The sequence below is a fragment of the Carettochelys insculpta genome, chromosome 2, assembly GCF_033958435.1.
Source record: "Carettochelys insculpta isolate YL-2023 chromosome 2, ASM3395843v1, whole genome shotgun sequence".
NCBI lineage: Eukaryota > Metazoa > Chordata > Testudines > Carettochelyidae > Carettochelys > Carettochelys insculpta.
The window spans coordinates 232,257,551-232,272,071 of NC_134138.1; the positions used below are offsets into that span (position 1 = coordinate 232,257,551).

General features: G+C 40.0%; 1 protein-coding gene across 4 annotated transcripts in view; it reads right to left on the reverse strand.

The window, feature by feature from the left end:
* The window catches only part of PPP1R9A (protein phosphatase 1 regulatory subunit 9A), a 245,320-nt gene that overhangs the window by 84,655 nt on the left and 146,144 nt on the right, over positions 1 to 14,521 (reverse strand). For all 4 annotated transcript variants that reach the window (XM_074984713.1, XM_074984711.1, XM_074984714.1 and 1 more), the window contains exon 5: positions 11,314 to 11,418. In XM_074984713.1, the coding sequence (XP_074840814.1) occupies positions 11,314 to 11,418 (105 nt within the window). The remainder of the gene's footprint in view (positions 1 to 11,313; positions 11,419 to 14,521) is intronic.

A 14,521-nucleotide genomic window follows, 5' to 3' on the forward strand; every position in this document is an offset into this window, starting at 1 on the left:
GTCCGTTTTCATGCATTTTTCCCACACCGAAGTGGCCTAAGCAGGAAGGCCATGAGTCACGATCGGCTCCAACTCTTTCATTGAAGTCACCCAAAATGTACAGTTGTTCGCGAGCAGGTATTTGCGCTATGGCAGCACTAAGCACGTCGCAGAACTTGTCTTTTAGGATAGGTACAAATAGATCATTGAGGGATAGGTGCAAATAGATGTCAGGGATGGTGCTTGGTCTTGCTAAGAGAGCAGGGGACTGGACTAGATGACCTCCAAAGGTCCCTTCCACTTCTAGGAGGTGTGTATTTCCAATTATAAAATAGCTACTTAAATGCAATAAAATAAAACTTTTCTTAACTGGTAAAACAAAAAAGGTCACAGAAAGAGAATAAATATCTCACTCTCTAATATACATGAAATCATGTTTGTGATGTCAGTGCTCTGATTACTAACAAATGCTTCCATGGGGAGAGATTATAAAACACGTAATTAGATATACAAACCTAATCCAGTTCTAAATAAGGATAGAAAAATTCATAACCAGAAGCGTTTAAATATGAAAAGAGGCAGAAGGTTGTGAATGACTGCCCAGAAAATTAGTCACTGAAGCATAATGCGCACACTTAAATATAATTGACTAATTACATATTTTCCATCACTGGTTCACTAGAATTAGACATGTATTTTAAAACTGACAAGTTAGTTTAAAGGGTCAAAAGTGTTATTAAATAGAAGAGAAATGTAAAAATTGTGTGCCACAATATCTTTAAGGAGCTGTTTTCATGTTAGCCTTGACTTTGGAAGTAGGATAAATCAAAGTTTAGCCATTTAAGCTTCTTTGAGATTTCACGATAATGACAATTCTCTTATTAAAAACAGAAGTTATATTTATATTGCTATACAATATAATAAAACAGAAGCAATATGAAATATTACTACAGTTTATTGCTATGTACTAAACATCTGAGTCATTTTCATATGTGGGTACCTTGGTTTTGCAATTATTTCTGATACTCACAAAGCGCCATAAGAGCACAAACAGCATTGTGTCTGTCAAATGCCTGGCAATAACAGTCTTTGATATTAAAAATGACCCATCTTACTCAATGACTAGACATGACATTTTCATAGAAGGAGTTGTTAAAATAAAGCGGTCTGGAGACAGTAATATAATAAATATTTGACTCTATCTTTGGACATAGGGAGACAGAAAATATGGGGGAGTTAAAAATCCTTGTTCAGTAGCAGGGTAGGCAAGATACAACCTGCAGGCCAGATTTTTAAATAGGACTATGAGAAAGTCAAGTAAGATAAGATAAACTTGATATTAATTACTTAGATTAGTTACTCTCATTTAAGGAGTGTGGTCACTAGCATGGGACCTGAGTGGTGGGTCAGCTATGCAAAAATACAGAAGCAGCAGCTTGTAGTTTAGGCCTGGGAAATGCATAGCTTAAGAGAAGCAATTTCTTAAGCACAAACCATTCCTGTCATACTCTTTAGTATTTCACCATAACGTTAATACTATTGTTGTCTGAATGCATAGTATGTAGCTGATCACCATTCCACAGTTCTAAGGGTGGTAGGTAGCCAACCATGGTTACATATGCATCTGAAAGTAGGAACTCTAGGTTTGAGTCCCCTTTCTTTCCCCAGCCTACGTTCACAGCTAAACATAAACAACCTATGGAGATGCATCGATTGTAAAACAATAGCAGTGAAACATATGAACTGCTCTATTTCTGTCTGCTGGTGTTCCCATACCCTCTCACAGTACCAGAGAACCTGTGATGTGCATCAAGAATGCCTACTTCCAGTGCCCCACATCCGTCTCAGCAGTGTGTTCTTGTTGCATACTGTCAGTATACCTGTTCTAAACTTCACACCCAGAGGGACAGGGATTTCCCAGAGTTTCCCCAGATCCTGACATACACATAGGAGGCAGGGTGAGGAACTCAGATGTCCTCAAAACACTAACTCTGTCACACCTTGATTCCTATAGGGAGGACACAGGTGGAGGTGTGATGCTGGCAGACCAGGTGACAACTCATCTGTGTGTTATGCGTTGTTTAATTGCATATTAAGTTTATAGGAATGTGCTAAGTTCTTGGTCTTTATGAAAAGCTTGTGAGTTGCTGCATCCATTAATCTTACTTACAATACCTATATCCCACGTCATAAGGTAACAGCTAAGTGTCTGCTTTGTTATGAAACTGGAAAATCCCAGAGTCAGAAAAAAAGCATCGCCAAGTGTGAAATACCAGTTTACTCCAAAAGGGGTGTCATCTCTTGCACAACAAAAGAAGCCCTATAGACACCAGATGAACCATTATAGAGCACCAGTGGATAAAAGACTTCCTTGATTGTGCTTCCCCTGCACCCATGAAATGGGGATGAACATAAACCTTGTCTCATCAGATCTTGAGCTTTGTGGGAAAGGAATAAAAATTCCACAGGAACTGTATCAGTGTACTGGTTGGAGTTTGGAGAAGGTCCTATTTCTCAGCATAAGCATAGGATCCCCAAACTGATTAGCTTAGGTTAACCCTAAAGAGAACACACACAGCTTGCATAGTAAACAAGTGTCTATTACTTCTTGAAACTTCAGACTGTAACTTGCGTGTGTGTTTACCTACTTTAATCCTTCAGTTAACTACTCCTTCTTTTTCCTAGTTAATAAATCTTTAGTTAATTTATTGAAGGATTGCCTACAAGCCTTGTCTATGGCGAGAAATCTGAGGTACCAAATTGGAATGAGGTTAAGCGACTGGTCTTTTGAGACTGGGAGTAATCTGAAAAGTGTAGCGATTTTTGGTATAAGGGACCAACTACCACAAAGGCAGGCTTGCTGGAGTGCCAAGATAGACTGGACTACTCAAGAGGACTGTATGTAACTCCATATTAAAGTTATTATAGTGCTTGAAGAGTTCAGATTTGACATAACCTTGCTGAAATCTAATTATAAAACACACAGACAATTTGGAGTTTGTGCTCCGGTTTGTAACACTCTGCCCCAAACTTGGCGCTCAAGTTTGTGAACAATGCCAGTTTGATGGAAGGGTCAGAGCCCCCTTGAAGAGTTGGACTCCTGCAAAACCTGACACAAATCAAGGTAGGGAAACAGACTCAGAGCCTCTAACACAGGCAAATCCTTCCTGCTGATCCAGACAAACATGGAAAGGATATATGGAACTGACAGGTGCCTCTGTCCCTAGCCTCCATCAGTCCCCCTATGACACACTCCAATGTCGTCCCTTCCCTCCCACTCTTTGTAACCACTCTGTCCCCCTCATCTGACCCCTCAGCACTTTCCTACCTATCCTTCCCCATTCACTTCCTCTCCATGATCATCCCTCCCCTCATGACAGCCCCAAATCCCTTCCTCCCATCTTCACCTCTCTCATCCCAGTCACGCTCCCCTTCCAGCAAGCATTTGCATGACTAATTTACTGTCATTTCAAACACAGTTGAAGCATCTTCTGAATATTCTGCTGTAGTCAGATAATATTCTTGCAACATAAAGAAAATCCTTTGACAGAGGACATCTTACCAGAGCTAGATGTGAATTTGCAGTTCTTGTGCTGTGTTCAAGATTGATGGCTCTAAACAGTCCCCTGGAGAAATGAAAGTCCTGTGAGCTACAGCTGGCTTTCCATTCCCTTAGCCTCTCCATGCGCACACAATGTAATTAGTGTGGTGTATAAGACGTAGAAATGGCAGGCACATGCCTAACTAGAGAACAAAACTTCTTCAAATAATTATGTCATTTGCTTTCTCCCAAAGGGCTAATAGGTGAGACAAATTCTCTGGAGTAACCCTGAAATGTCTGAGATCCTACTGCAAGGATCTCTGCCCTGCCTTGTTTCTACCTGTGCACAAAAAAGTTGGATACTCACACACTTTAAAATAGATGGGGTTTTCCCTGTGGGGTTGTATTTCAGGGACCCTTCAGAAAAATGCCCCTAAATCTTGATCCTACATGAATCCTGTGCCCCAAGTTAAGCTGAGTAACTGCATATTTTACAGTACTTAGCAGAGTCCATGTTTTAAACAGGAATGTTGCTCAATCTTAATTATAAAAGAGCTGGCCTTCCACTATACCAAATGCTATTAGTCTGACAGTGCCCTTCATTTCATCCCCAGAAAGGCAAGAGAAGAGTGACACTCAGTGCAACTGAAAGGCAAGAAGTAATTTTTAAAAAGAATTCCTGCACAGTAAAATCAAACAGTGGAATTCACTAATGCATGATATTAGTGAACTAAACAGGTCAGCAAGATTAAAGAGGACTTGACATTTATTTGAGCTGAAATAACATTTGTAGTTAGGCATGCCACATTAAAGTTGAATGAATACAGGATATCTAATGTGACTCCAATTTTTTTTTAAAAAGGCAGCAGAGGTGATCCTGGCAATTACATACTGGTAAGCCTGGTCTCAGTACTGGACAAACTGGTTGAACTATAGTAAAGAACAGAATTGTTGAACATACACATGAACATGATTTCTAGATGAAAAGTCAGCATGTTTTTTGTAAAGGGAAATGCCTCAACAATCTATGAGAATGGTTTGAGGGGGTCAATGAGCATGTGGACAAGGGGTGGCTGCAGATATAGTGTGCTTAGATTTTCAGAACAAATTTCACAAGGTTCCTCACCAAAGATTTGTAAGTAAAATAAGCTGTCATGCGAAAAAAAAGGGAAGGTCCTCCCATAGGTCAATAACTAGTTAAAAGTTAGGAAACAAAGAGCAGAAATAAATGGCAGTTTTCAGCATGGAGCAAGGTAAATGGTGTTTGCTGGGACCTATACTAGTACCAGCAGTATTTCACATATTTATAAATGATCTGGAAAAAGAAGTAAACAGTGAGGATCAAAATCTGCAGATGATACAAATCTACTCAAATAGGTAAGTCCAAAGCAGACTGTGAATAGTTACAGAAGGATCTCACACAACCGAGCAACAAAATGGAAGATGAAATTCAATGCTGAAAAATGCAAAGTAATGCACTCTGGAAAACATAATCCCAACTAGACATGTAAAATGAATACAATCTGAATTAGCGGTCAGTGCTCAAAAAACAGATCTTGGAGTCACTGTAAATATTTCTCTGAAAAAAAATCAATTAAATGTGCAGCATCATTCAAAAAAACTAATAGAACGTTGGAAATCATTAGGAAAGAGATAGATAATAAGACAAAATGGCTACGTCTACACGTGAAGCCAACATCGAAATAGCTTATTTCGATGTAGCAACATCGAAATAGGCTATTTCGATGAATAACGTCTACACGTCCTCCAGGGCTGGCAACGTCGATGTTCAACTTCGACGTTGCGCGGCACCACATCGAAATAGGTGCTGCGAGGGTACGTCTACATGCCAAAGTAGCACACATCGAAATAAGGGTGAGAGGCACAGCTGCAGACAGGGTCACAGGGCGGACTCAACAGCAAGCCACTCCCTTAAAGGGCCCCTCCCAGACACAGTTGCACTAAACAACACAAGATCCACAGAGCCGACAACTGGTTGCAGACCCTGTGCCTGCAGCATGGATCCCCAACTGCAGCAGCAGCAGCCAGAAGCCCTGGGCTAAGGGCTGCTGCCCATGGTGACCATAGAGCCCCACAGGGGCTGGAGAGAGAGCATCTCTCAACCCCCCAGCTGATGGCCGCCATGGAGGACCCGGCAATTTCGACGTTGCGGGACACGGATTGTCTACACGGTCCCTACTTCGACGTTGAACGTCGAAGTAGGGCGCTATTCCGATCCCCTCATGGGGTTAGCGACTTCGACGTCTCGCCGCCTAACGTCAAAGTTAACTTTGAAATAGCGCCCGACGCGTGTAGCCGCGACGGGCGCTATTTTGAAGTTAGTGCCCCCACTTTGAAGTAGCGTGCACGTGTAGACACAGCTAATATATCATAATGCCATTATATCAGCAGTTTTCAAACTGGGGGGTCAAGACGCTAAAACGTCATGACCCGCTTTGAATGAAGTCACTAGGACTGACTTAGACTTGTTGGGGCCCAAGTCTAAAGCCTAAGCTGCACCTCCAAATTCCAAAGCCAAAGCCTGAGGGCTTCAGCCCTGGGTGGCAGGGCTCAGATTGCAAACCCTTTCCTGGTACTGAGGTCCTTATGCTTCATCTTTGCCCCCCTGCATGCCCAGGCTTTGGGCTGGCCTCCCCCACAGGGCAGTGGGACTTAGGTGGGATCAGGCTTTGGTCTCCCTTTCTGGGGTCATGAAGGAATTTTTGTTGTCAAAAGGGGAATGCAGTGCAATCAAGTTTGAGAACTCCTACACTATATATATCCACAGTACATCCATACCTGGAATACTGAGTACAACTCTGGTCACCCCATATCTAAAAATATTTTTTGGAATTGGAAAAGGTTCAGAAAAAGGGTAACAAAAAAGATGAGGGGTATGGAATGGTTTCCATATGAGGAAAAGCCATCAATACTGAGACTTTTCAGCTTGGAAAAGAGATGACCAAGGGTAAGCGGCATAAGAATGAGGTTTATAAATTCAAAACTACTGTGGAGAAAGTAAATAAGGAAGTATTGTTTACGTCTCCTAACATAAGAACTAGGGTCACCAAATGAAATTAATAGGAAGCAGGTTTAAAACAAACAAAAGGAAGTGTTTCTTCATACCATACAGAGTCAACCTATGGAACTCTGCCAGATGATGTTCTGAAGGCCAAGGCTATAACAGGGTTACCAAAGGAACTAGATAAGTTCATGGAGGATGGGACCCTCAATGGCTATTAGGTAGGATGGGCTGGGATGGGTTTCCTAGCTTTTGTTTGGCAGAAGCTGGGAATGGATGAAAGGGGATCACTTGCCAGGGAATATGTTCTGCTCACTCCCTCTGAAGCACCTAGCACTGGCTACATATGGAAGACAAGACACTGGGTCAGAGGCACCTCTGAACTGATCCGGCACATTTGTTCTTAGAATGGCTCCCAAGCCTCATTCTTTATTTCAGCATACAACTGCCAGCTGGGATTAGAAAACAATTCCCTCTCTTCCCTTTCCCTCACAGGAATAGCAGACCAAAGGCACTGAAACTAGGAGTGTTGGCGGGCCTGCTACACCCCCTAACATGAAATGGTTTCTGACATATATAGATTTTACAGTTTGGTTCAACAGCTGTCACCACTCCAACCATATAAATTGTTACAGCACCCCTGTAACAGCGTACAGTTGGTGAAGGTCTTCCTGTAAAGGATATAGGCAGCTTCCAGATGTAGAATGCCAGACTGGTCGGACTAACAGTCTTCTGTTATAAAACAAAGCAGCAGCAATGTAGCACTTTAAAGACTAACAAAACGATTTATTCGAAGATGAGCTTTTGTGGGACACATACACTTCTTCAGATCAATTCATCTGAAGAAATGGATCCTTCCGATGAAATCGCCTCACCGAATACATAATTTTGTAAGTCTTTAAAGTGCTATATTTCTGCTGCTTCGTTTTGTTGGAGTACAGACTGCAATGGCTACCTCTCTGTTAGTCTTCTGTTATGGTATGGCAATTCTTCTGAATAGGGGGTCAGCAACCAAAACTGCAAGACAAGCCATTTTTTCTGATTTGGTAAAAAACTCAATAATTCAAGAGCCACAAGGCATGTGAATATGAGATTGTCCTTAATAAATAAAGTCAAACCATACCTTTTGTAACCCCTATTTTAAGAGCAGCGCACACACAATGATTTAAATGTGATACATGTTTATTGCAGGACATTCACAAACTTTTTATGTATTCTATTTCCTCACACTTTACGTGTGTGCTTGTACCACCATCTTTCTGACTTTCACTCCTGAACTTTTTCTCTCTCTGGAGGATGTCGGGGGAGTTATCCAATATTTTGGATCACATATTGTTTGCTATTTAGATATGAGTCGTTCATTTTTAAGCTTTTAGACATTCACCATCTATCGAAACCAACCAGAAGTCCTTAAAGAGCCACATGTGGCTCCCAAGCCGTAGGCCACAGGCGCCTGGAATAACATTTCAAATAACAGAAACCCCTCAGCTCCTTCAAGTTTTTATGTGATTAATTTGCTGAATGTGGAGTATTATCTTGAAATATAACAGTTTAAAGCACAAAAGCCATGGCTTTCTTCTCACAGCCTCTTTACTATGTCAGTTACAGAAGGCTGGTTACATTTTCCCGGAAGCAGTATTACAGAATCTATTCTAGTAACAAAGAGGAAGCCGTGCTAGTCTATACACTATCAAAACAAAAAACAGTCAAGTAGCACTTTAAAGACTAGCAAAATGGTTTATTAGGTGAGCTTTCGTGGGACAGACCCACTTGTCTGAAGAAGTGGGTCTGTCCCACGAAAGCTCACCTAATAAGTCATTTTGCTAGTCTTTAAAGTGCTACTTGACTGTTTTTTGTTTTGAGAATCTATTCTAGGTCACTAACCTCCATTGTCATGACTATTCAAAAATGCTTATAAGGATCACAGGGGGAAAAATCATTAAAATCCAGCATTATGCTGGCTTTCTGAAGAAGCAGTGATCAAATCATTGTTGAGAATTAAGAAAATAGTTTCAATTTCACTCCCTTTATAAATGGCTTTCTACATGACTGCCCAAGTATAAACCCCGATGCAGAGACTAAAATGCATTTTGCCAGACTGCTTGAAAAATGGCAGTGTAAAATGCTGTGGGATGTAAGAGGAAGAAATGTTGGAGATACATCAGAACTATGCATGCACAGCATTCCAGAGACAATGTGGGCATACAGTATGTGCTGTATTTGTAACGGGAAAAGAAAGTTGTGCTCATTAGAGGTTAGTCTGGTTAATTCACATACTGTCGCTTGGACAGCATAGAGCCAAAAAGTGCTCATTAAAGCAATTATGTAAAATTAATTAAATTGACACTGCAACATATACAGTAATTAAAACAGAACTTTAGTTCCATTGAACAGCATGTGTGTGATCTCTCCTGCCAGAGCTCACTATGAGTTCTTTAACAGATAGCACGTGAGTCCTAGCCCAATATTTTCTCGCCTATCAGTTTCCATTGGCAATTGTACAAAGCTTCTCATCTCATTTCCTCTTGAACAGGAGGGGATACTAGATCGCCTGTACTGGGCATTAGACACTAGTGATCCCTGATAACATCAGAGCAGAAGATAGCACTCAGTAATGGTACCTACTCGCTCTACCTACAAGGGGGTCTCAGCTCCCAACATTTCCTGCTCCTCTGTCCCACACAATGATGTGAGTCACTAGCAGGAGCTGGTAAGGTAGTGCTGATGCTCAAATGCCATCATGATCCCTCCTGCCCTGCCACAGCAGGCAGGCACAAATAGAGGTGCAAAAGAGAGGAATCCTCTCCTAGATGATCCTCATAAGCTCTTGTAAGGCTGTGGCAAATGTGTTGTACACTATGTAAGTGTGTCCTTGAAAGAGAGGAGGGATGACAGACTCTTTTGTAACTTCATTGGAGTACCATAGCAGCTGAAACAGGAGACAAGTTCTCTGATGAAACAGAATGTTTTTCTGGACAACACAGTCAGCAGACATGGCTTCTGCATGTGTAAGAGGAAATAGAATGACAGAAAAATATGAAATGCTCTTTTATTTTTAATAATTTTAAGAAGCCAATACTTGAGCCAATCTACTCCGTGAGCAACAACACTTTCAAGCTGGCAGTAACCTTTGGTATCCTGAGACTCACCTTCAAAAAGCATTCAGTTGAGAGCGAGGTTAAGGGATGGTTTCAAGAATGTCTCTAGCTTTGAGGGTTTAAAAGCAGAACACATTGCACTGATTTAAACAGAACATAAAACAACATAACTTGCCAAGGGCCTAATATTTGCATAAGACGTCTATGGCACAGACTGCGTGATGCACCTTGGCAAATCTTTTCATCCTCCTGATCCTGAGTAACCTAGTCAATTACATTTCATGTATTTTTGGGCTTCCCTGCAAGATGGACCTTAGATCAGTGGACACACTTAGAATTGAGGAAACTGAAGGGGCACGATCATACAGTTTTCTTAAATGAAGCAAAATCAGTTGTATCAAATCCTATCCTATCTTTTCCCCTCAGCAAATATCTGTATTAGTATGAAGGGTGCTAAAGACATAAGCGTTAGTCAAGTGTATGTGCGTATGCGCGTGTACATTCACACATTCTTATGTAATGTTGTCGTCAAAATAAGGACACTATTTTTAAAAATTCTCTTTATCCAGTTATGACACAACCATCTCTCTGATACTTGAAACCAGTAAGGAGCCAATGATCCTTCTGCATGGCATGTGAACTACATTTCACAAGCTGAGTGAAAAAACAAAGAAATATCAGTTCAGAACATTATTTTAATGACAAAAAAGGCTGTATGGCAGCAAGTCAGATACTAATTTAATCCATTACAGAAGTACCCAGAGAAAGCTATTTGAGGACACCTTTGTGTTTTCTCCTTTCTACTAAACCTGTTGTTTTCCATGGAAGTGGGAAATCTGCCCCAGGGCATACTGAACACCAAAGAAACACCCGCACACTTTCCTTCAAATAAAAATGCAAATTGTACACATACTTTAATATCCTTTTCATGCATATTTTATTTAGCTCTAATGCCTTTTTGAGCAACCCATCAAGCACCATAACAGTTATAATATGTATGAGATCATTATTCTTCATTGTGATACCACTCCCAGGCATCCAACTATACTAAGTGTTGTGGAAAAATATAAGACACTACTCCTCATAAAGTGTGTAGTCTAACACCTTGATCCTTCCCAACCTGAGAAAAACAACAGCTACTCGCTGTTCTGTTATTCTTTGAGATGTGTTGCTCATATCTATTTGAGTTAGGTGTGCATGTATGCACAGCTGTTGGAAAGTTTTCCCCAACAACTAACCAGCTGGGGAGCCCCTGGAGTGGCACCTATGCAAAGCTTATATATAACCCAGATGAGCCAGCACCCCTCAGTTTCTTCTTGCTGACTACTCCAACAGTGGGGCAAGAGGGTGACCTATTTAGTGACCTATGTGAAGAACAAGTGAGAGCCTCTGAAAGAAACAGAGTTTTACCAAATTACAGCAACAGGGGATCTCTCCCTATCTGTAGTTTCAGTCCAAAACTTAATTATCATGTAGCCACATCACCGCAGATTAATACCATTACTGGGAGTCCCAGCAGAGGTGCCACAAATTAAAAGGGCATGAAGCCCTCTCTCTTTCCATTTTCTTGTATTGCTCCCACCTCAAGAAACTGACACTCCTAATGAAAGCAACTAGATTATTTGAAATGTTTAGTACCATTGGTGTGCTTTTCTTCAAACATAGTTACTCACCTGACATTTCCTCTGGTGTTCCTGAGAACCGTTGCAGCAAAATTCTGTGTAACACCAACCAGACTGATTCCATCCACTTCTACAATTTGGTCATTTACTTGGATCCTTTCAAAAAAAGAAATAAAATCCCTATATTATGCATCTGAATGCTAAAGGAAGCAAATAAGTGTAGATTCTTAAAAAGTAGAATTTAAAAAAAAATAGAAATATGAAAATACAACATTATGCTGAATAGTCGGTATGTGATATAGACTCCAATTCAGAAAAAGGCTGACTTCACTGGAATCTGACCTCACACTTAAATGCATTCTTGAAATGGGGCAAAGCATGCTTTACTATTTAGTACTGCTAAGCGCTGGACGTAAAAGGAAAAAATACAAGATTATGTAACTGACTATGTACAGCTAACGCATAATTACAACTTTAGGCAATCTTAATATTATGAGTAATTACATTCCTCCATATTAGTACTAGTGTATTAATCACAGAAAAAACAAAATGCTGAGGCTGGAAAATTACTCAACTAAACACAGACCTGGTCTACATTTCAAAGTTAAAGTGACCTAACTACATCATACATAGGTCAACCTATCGCAGAGTGTAGACACAGCTAAGCTGATGGAAAAAAATTGTTCATTCACCTTCTTACCAACATTTGGAGAAGTGGATTAACTATACTAATGGAAAAATCCCTTCTACTGGTATAGGATGTGTCAACTAAGTGGTCAGTGGTTAAACACCAGAGTAAATTGCCTAAGAAGGCTGTGAAAGTCTTTAAAGTTATCACTTAGAAGGCATGATCTTGCATTCTTTGCACTTCAGGAATTCTCAATAGCTTGAGTCCGGGGTGTACAAGGAACAAAGGATAAAGTCTTGTATTGTTTTACCAGGAAAAGAATCTCCTAGATTGTAAACATCTATTTATAACACCATCGATCAATTTATGTGGCAAAGTTAAAAGAAATGCATTGCTACAGTTCGTTCTGCAGTACACAGAGCTGTTAACCTGTGAATGCTTTCCTAGGGCAGGGATAGCATCATTTATTAAAGGCAAGTGGAAGAAAGAAATCCATGTCAAATTCAGCTCTGCTACAAACATATAAGTTCCAATAGTTTCACAGATACAAAGGATATACAAATAGGAAATTAAACATTTTCAAGCACCTCTATCTGAACTATTGTACCAAAACCCTCACATTTAAGAGGAACCAATAGAAACAGAGCAGATAAAAGTTTTGTTTTTTTTTGGTTTGGTTTAAGTCAAGATATTTAAAAATGGCTCTTTTTCTTGGGCATAAATACTTGATAAAAGAAGTCGTTCACAGGACCACAGAACCACTTTCTTCAGTAATGCAAATTAGAAACTACATTTTGTGAAGGAGTAGTAAAAATAATTTCACTCCCAGCTTTGGCATACCACCTGAGTTTTCTGAATGCATTTTGGATAACATCTCAACTTTCTGGACTCCGCTGCCAAGCATAAATGGCCCCATAGAACTACTTGGGCAGCTTCAAAGTTCATGCTGTCACTGTAGGCCAGCATGAACCACAGAATTATTCCCCGTCTGCACATAGTAAACTTTGAAAAAACTGCTTTTGCAGGAGTCTGAAAATTGCATCTTTGCAACCCAACCTGACCCCTTTCCAGAACCATATAACAATTTGAAATTAAATATTTTTATACACAAAACTGTTGGTTTTACATTGAACATACTTCAATAAGATAAAAAGGCTGATGGAGTTTGAATGCTTTTGTCCATTAGCTCACTTTGTTTATCACTTCCCTCTGTAATTCTTTTCTTTGCTGCCCACTAATTTACTTCCATCTCTTATTTCAGTCTTCTTGGTCCTTCAAACATGCAACATTTGCCATCTAAAAAGTGATTTTATTTATGATGCCAAGTTTGTATTGCTATATATAGGTAAGAGTATCACATTTATTTTCTAATCATGTCTTATTCTATGTTTGGAAAAAATCCTTGACATTGGAGACCCCACCAAAATAGGATACACTAATAAGGTTTTCTTTTTAATTGAGCACCAATTTGTCACAAGGCCAGTTCCCAAAAATTTAAGGTACATTTGCTTGCCAAAACTGCTTGTGCAATTAACAGCATCCCACATCCAAATCTGTTATTTGTGTACAAATGGCCAATTGGTCAAACAGCTGGTCATTTGCAAGTAGAATTTTTCAATTTGCATATGAAATTGTAATAACTGTACAGAAATTAGGCAAGCATATGCTTATACACATTAGTATGTATTTTGTAACTGACCATTTAAAACTGAGGCCTTAATATGTAAAAATGAAATAAAAGTGCTAATAAAAATGTAGAGGAACATAACACATATGTCAAAATTAGAGAATAAAATAAACAGTTCCTTTTCAGTAAACGGAATTCTTCTCTTTTTATCCATCTTGAATTTTGAAGATATAAGTGTCAAGATGACTTTGTCAGGTCTATATTGGATGGTGCACACAGGTTTTTATGAAGTCAGCATCAAGTGGCATAGGAGCAGGAGGAATAATTCATTCCCAAAGCTTTCCTAAACAGCAAAATCAACAGCATCCATCTTTCAAAACATTAAAGGAATATTTATAATACTGCATATGTGAAGATAAGGGATGGTTGGTTATTCATTTATAAACTATTACACTATACAATTACAGTAAAAGCTCCTTTATTCAAATGTGCCGGATATTGGAGTGAGGCCAGTGTCACCAGACGGACAGCCAGCCCCACAACCACAAGCCCCTGCCCAGCAGCCAGCTCCTAGCCGCTGCTGGTGGACAGCCAGCCAGGTAACCTGCACTGGATGGTCAGCCAGCCCCAGCCAGGTAACAGGCCCCATGGCAGCCAGCCCCATAGGATGCCAGTCAAACCAGTGTGACTGTTATTTGTGTGCTGGATAGCCAAGCTTTTACTGTAATTGCTAGCCTGTATTTTTCAACCTTTTTCCCCATTTGCTCTTTCTTTCATCCTGTTCTTGACTAATTTTAGAGACATGTTGGATGGTTTGCCAGGAATCTAAACAACACCACATTATTTCTCACCAGCTCCACTTTATAAATTTATAGCAACAAATTGAGTATTAAAAGGGAGAAGGGATTACAGTTCACTATTAATGAAATTGGTGGGTTGTCTGTTTTCTAAGGCTCAGTTCTTCAAGCTTCACTTACAGGGAACATCAGTTTGTCATCCGCATG